Here is a 6,011-nt window from a genome sequence, read left to right as displayed (position 1 = left end):
TCTATATAATAATTATAAATAGTATCTCCAATCCAGCAATTGAAATTAATTACTAAATTAGCAATTATGAAAATTTTAAAAATTAAGCAATTCACTCTACATTGGTGCAATCAACCAAACAATTGAGAATTAAACATTTGACCAATAAGAATTAAACATTTGGCCAACTCATTTAGAAAATAATTTCTTATTAAGCAATTCTTTCCAACAATTGCTAAATAAGCAATAGCCATACAATCCAGCAATTACAAAAACAATTGATACATCAGCATAAGCAATCACTGTTGGAGATGCTAAGTTTACTGCTTCAGAAAAAAAATATTTTTCTTCTCTATTGGTCTTTTCTCAATTCCGTTCTTTTTAATAACTGATGTTTAACTTGGGCACTAACTTTAAAATAAAATTCTAGTATCCTTTAATAAACGAGAGAAGGGACTTGTTTTGCAAACGAGAGAAGGGACTAACACATGAAAAATGATATAGTTCCGGGTAAACGAGAGAAAGAACTTGTTTTGCTCGAGAGGACAAAAGCCATCATGTATATGTTCATTACAATCGATATGGCTTTTGTCCGCCCCTATTTAAAATCTTGAATCAGCCACATGTTCCATCATTTCTTGCATTGAACCAAGGGCACATTGCTTTAGTTGTGAAATAATGCATATGCATATATGCATCTCTTGATTACATTGCGCAAATGATACCGAGAAAATCTGACAATGACAGTGCGTCACGAAATTCTTACATCATAATTAATCAATAATCCGTATGTCAGAATTGATCTAACGAAATTCTTACATCACAATCAATATCCATATCCATATACATATATGTGTTCATGTGTATCTAGGGTTAGAGGTTTTGTTGGTATTGTTCGATGGTTCAATATTGTGTACCTGCAGAAAAGGTGAATGTTTTATTAATATTACTTTAAATTAAACGAAAATTATAGTCTTTACATGTGTTGTACACATATAATAAATATTGGATTTAATGTTTTAGATTGTGTCTCAATCAAATTCACGAACCAAAGGTAACGAGTGAACAGTTTTAGCAAGTTGTAATAAAAACAAAACTATAATGAAAATCTCGTGAGCATATCTTATAAAAAGTTATATTTGGAGATATACTTAAAACATAAGATTAGATTAGTGGAAACATGATACGGATATGGGAGAAAAAAAAAAAGATATGCTCACATTACAAAAGTGGAAATATTTAAATTATATAGGCGGATAATAATATTATAATACTGAGTCCTATATAACGGCTTCCCTGTGCCAAAACTTTTCATCCTTTTTTCAAAAGGAATTAAACGACGGAAAAAAAAAAAATACAAAATCTCTCTTTTTTAATTCTCTGCCATGGCCACCTCGATTTTGTCCTCTAGAAATGTCCAAAACATCTCTGAAAATGCTCTTGATGGCAGCACCATGTTCATCCCTACCATGCTAGCCAACAAACCAACCATCCCCAAGCAGTTCTTTTGGCCAAAATCCGAGACGGCTCCTGCCACAGGAATCCTCGATGCACCAATAATTGACCTACAAGCTGTCCTGACAGGGGACGCATCATCAATCAAGAAGCAGATCGATTCACTACGTGCTGCATGTGAAACCCATGGATTCTTCCTTGTGGTGAACCATGGCATTGACACAAGTATATTGAATGGGGCAATGGATCGTACCACGGAGTTCTTCACTATGCCATTGGAAACAAAGTTGAATATGGTGAAGAAGAAAGGTAGCATGTCAGGCTATTCGGGGGCGCATTCGGAGCGTTTCTCAGATAAGTTGCCATGGAAGGAGAGCTTGTCTTTTAAATCTGGTGGTGGCATTGAGGAGTTCATGGGGTCTTCTCTTGGCAAGGAGTTTGAGCCCATGGGGTAAGTGTATATAATAATATATAGAATAAACTTCTGATTATTGCGAACTTGTTTTATTATGATGTCTTGATAAATTCATTTCTTATATTATTTTGTTTCTCTTGCCTGAATAGATTAAAATAACATAGCTATAATAAGAGTCAAGTTTAGAAAGAAACAAGAAATTTAATTAATTACACGGCCATTTTATAAGAGTCTATTTGGAGCAGATTTAATTACAACAATATCTTAAAGAAATTGGATCATAAAAATATGGTATTCTATCGGTAATATTTTTTTCTCCTAGTTAATTTTCTTTGTCACTCAAACATAGCATTTTTTCTGTATCCAAAATTCAAACAAGCTGAAATTTTGCGAGTTAAATCGGATCAGGTCAAGTTCAGAAATATATATAACAGGCCATCAATCAGCTCATAAGTCAATTAATACCAAACTCAATTAAGGTGTTATATGATTTGAGTCCTATTTGATTTTCATTTTTTTTTTTTTTTGAAAAAGAGGTAATTGGGTATCTGCAGATGCTTCAGGTTCAATCAATTTTGTCGGGTGTATGTAAAAGGTGATAAAATGTTTTTATACAATTTTATAGTAGAGCCCCATCATGGAATCGGGGACGGCCCAACGTCAGATCGGAGTCGTTCGATCTGGATTAAGATTCACAGTTTTGCACGGACAACTTCAAAATTCTGTGATTCAAGTGCTCACAAATCTTAATACGGATCGAACGGTTCTGATGGAACATTAGACCGGCCCCCACTCCGCCCTATCATATCTTTGCTTAATTTACCATTGAAAGATATCAACTCAATGCACATAATAGCTTAGAAGTACAACCTAATTTTTTTTTTTTCAGGCTGGTGTACCAAAAATACTCTGAGGCCATGAAGAAACTCTCATTGTCTATCATGGAACTGCTGGGGTTGAGTTTGGATGTGGGCAAAGATTACTACAGAGAATTCTTCCAGGATTGTGGGTCCATAATGAGGTGCAACTACTATCCTCGCTGCCCCGAACCGGAGCTGACACTAGGCACTGGCCCACATTCTGACACCGTGGCATTGACCATATTACAACAGGAGGAGGTACTGGAAGGGCTCGAGGTTTTTACGGGTGGCGCGTGGCAGTCTATCCTTCCTGTTCCCGGCTCACTCATCATCAATATTGGAGACACTTTTATGGTACTATTGCTAATTTTTTAATTTAATAATTGTGTATTCTTTTCTTTTCTTTACTGTTTGATATTGAATTAAGTACATCTTCTTATAGGCAATGACAAATGGGATGTACAAGAGCTGTGTGCACAGGGCGGTAGTGAACTGGCACTCTAGCCGCCGATCTATCGCCTTCTTCGTCATCCCTCGAGGTAACAAGGTGGTCCGAGCCCACGATTCACTTATAGGGCCAAATGGAAAACGGCTTTACCCGGACTTTACCTGGTCAGAACTGGAGGAGTTCACTCAGAAGTATCACAGGGCTGATGAGAATACACTTCAATGTTTCGCACAGCGTCTTCTCGGTCGTCTTCCTCTGAATAATGAGAAGTGATATTTTGGTCAAAAAATTGAGAGTGATATAATGCATACATTGAACTAGTAAACTTAATAAAATACAAATATTACTGTGTACCGGAGACTTTTGCAATTAGTATTATTTCACCAATGGAGCTGTTTTGCAATTAATTGCTGACTTCAAATTGACAGCTGTCTTGAAATTGCAAACCAATTTCAGCGTTGGAGATGCTCTTAATACAGGGTCCGGATCCCCTAAAGTAACCTAATCTTTGGGTTTTTGATCGAGACCGTTCGATTCGAATCCGTCGATCGATATTGCTTCGGAATTCGAATTCACGTCTCGGGATATGTGCATTCCACTTCGGATAAATCATCTCGGATTCGAATCGGACGGTCTCAATTTAAAACCCAAAGATTGGGTTACTTCACTGGATCTGAATTCCTTAATACACAGGTGCCTGGACAAATCCTAGGGCCATGGCTGAACCCTAGCAGCCTAGCTGCCATAGACACCACTGTTGCCCCTTCGCTTAAGCAGTCAAGCTAGTCGAAGTCACCCTCTTTCTTTTCTTTTCTTTTCTTTTTTTACAAAATAAATATCTTTTTGATGTATTCTTCACTAATACTTAATAGCATGTATTGAATTGAAAAGTTCAAAACGATCGATGAGATGTTATTTAAATTGTTCATATTCCTATTATATATGCGTTCTCATTTTAACGCAACAATACTAAAAGCAACAGCTCACCATAATTAAACGCCGCTATCCAACCATGAATTAAACTCTTCTCTCTCACACGCACACACATGACATATCTTACAAACACACACCCTTACTGTACTATATTAAACAGCTGCACTATACATTACGGACTACGGACATAACGCACTCGTATCTGACACTGACATATGAACAACACAACTCTAACATGGTCAACATTGTGACACCGTAACTCGAGATTTCACATCTATGACCCCCCTGGCGCGCCACATTGCCTAGGTGACTAGGTGATTGGCATGGAAAATAGTGAGTGTTGGAGTCAAAACTCACGACAGAGCATTTAGATGGGAAGCTTTCACGAATTCGGATCCAGTGAGATATCGTAGGGCTTAAAGTGAGATTTGAACCGTCCGTTTTAATATGGCACAAACTTGAAGGGACCTCGTGAATCGACAGACCTGTATAAAATTTGGCTCTGCTGGGACTCATTCTATCCCCTGTGATACCGTAGGGGATAAGCACTCCAACTAATTCACTGAACCAAGACTTAGTTTGCGTCATACTTGGTTTATATCTATACTAATCGTAATGATATAAAACATTGTACTTTTTTTTTTTTTTTTGAGAATGTGGGTCCACTTGTTTCATTGTAAACATAGTTGTTCATACACAGAGAGAGATACAAGTCCATATAAATTATAAAAGAAAGCTAAAAACATAATAGAAGGCACAACTAATACAAAATATGCCTAACTACAAAAATTAAGAAAAGTAGTAAGCAATAGACTAAACAGGAGAAACAGAACTATCAATAGAGAAAGAACTAGTGACAATATTAGGTGACTCAGTAGAAGAAGAGAGAGGGACAAGAACACCCTGATTGTCTATAGTTAGAAAAACAACATCAATATCATCAATTTCAACTTGGACACAAAGATATTCTGACAAATCAGACCCTTCTAAACTATGATCATTGATCAGGGTCTGTTTCCTCCGAATTCAATGGGTTACTCTGGTATCTGTATTAGAGCTGATTATCAAGGGGCATGCATGATGCAAAGAGCTAGGTAAAATTATTGTTAATTTAAAAAAATATATCATTTAATTTAATCTTGCACTAAAAAGAAGTTACAGCAATAATATGAAGATCTAAAGAAGAACTAGAAGGAATAGCAATATTCTGAAAACAAACTTTGTTTCTTGTTAATCAAATAACTTAAATAGTAGCTGCTCTAATCATTTCAATAAGTAATTTATTATTTAATAAAATTCAAACATCTAATTACCATAGGTCAAAAATGGATAAAACATTGTACTTATATACGTATATTGTATTTAATCCCTGCCATACGCATTACAAGTTAAATTTGACAACACAGATTATAAAAGAAAATTATTCTCGCAATTAAAGAATACATAAGATTATAAGAACACTGATTTTTTTTAAATAAATAATGTAACAATGTTTTTAAATGTGTATGAGGATTTTCATACGGACTTGTATATGCAGATTATAAAATAAGAATTTATAAATAATTTGTATGCTAAGCGCATATGCGGTATAATGCGGTATAATGCGGTATAAAGCGATAATAACACGCGGTATAATGTGGGAACATGAGCGCATATGCAGAACCGAAATGGATTGCATACAGATTTTCATGCGAAATCCAGCTGACAACACACAACACTGAATGTAACTGTTTTAATGTTTAAAAATTCCAATCCAAATACTATTATTTTAGTTCACTATATTTTATATTAAAATAAAGCCATATCCCTAACCGTATCATGTTTACGATTTTTTAGAAGGAAAAAAACTGTGTTATACGTTTCGTGTCCGCATCGGACATCCATATTTAGGTAATTATGTTCATGCTATATAGTTGCTAAT

General features: G+C 35.4%; 1 protein-coding gene across 1 annotated transcript; it reads left to right on the top strand.

Annotated features, from left to right (window-relative positions):
- Positions 1-1,330: 1,330 nt before the first annotated feature.
- LOC144552913 (gibberellin 20 oxidase 2-like) lies at positions 1,331-3,624 on the top strand. The gene is made up of 3 exons (XM_078300948.1): positions 1,331-1,885; positions 2,739-3,063; positions 3,152-3,624. Exons 1-3 carry the CDS (start codon positions 1,365-1,367, stop codon positions 3,428-3,430), a joined length of 1,125 nt encoding a protein of 374 aa, XP_078157074.1. The 5' UTR covers positions 1,331-1,364; the 3' UTR covers positions 3,431-3,624.
- Positions 3,625-6,011: the final 2,387 nt, after the last annotated feature.

The sequence above is a fragment of the Carex rostrata genome, chromosome 1 (genome assembly GCF_964058835.1).
Source record: "Carex rostrata chromosome 1, lpCarRost1.2, whole genome shotgun sequence".
NCBI lineage: Eukaryota > Viridiplantae > Streptophyta > Magnoliopsida > Poales > Cyperaceae > Carex > Carex rostrata.
The sequence above is the reverse complement of the archived record's forward strand: the minus strand, read 5'-3'. Positions and strand labels throughout refer to the sequence as shown.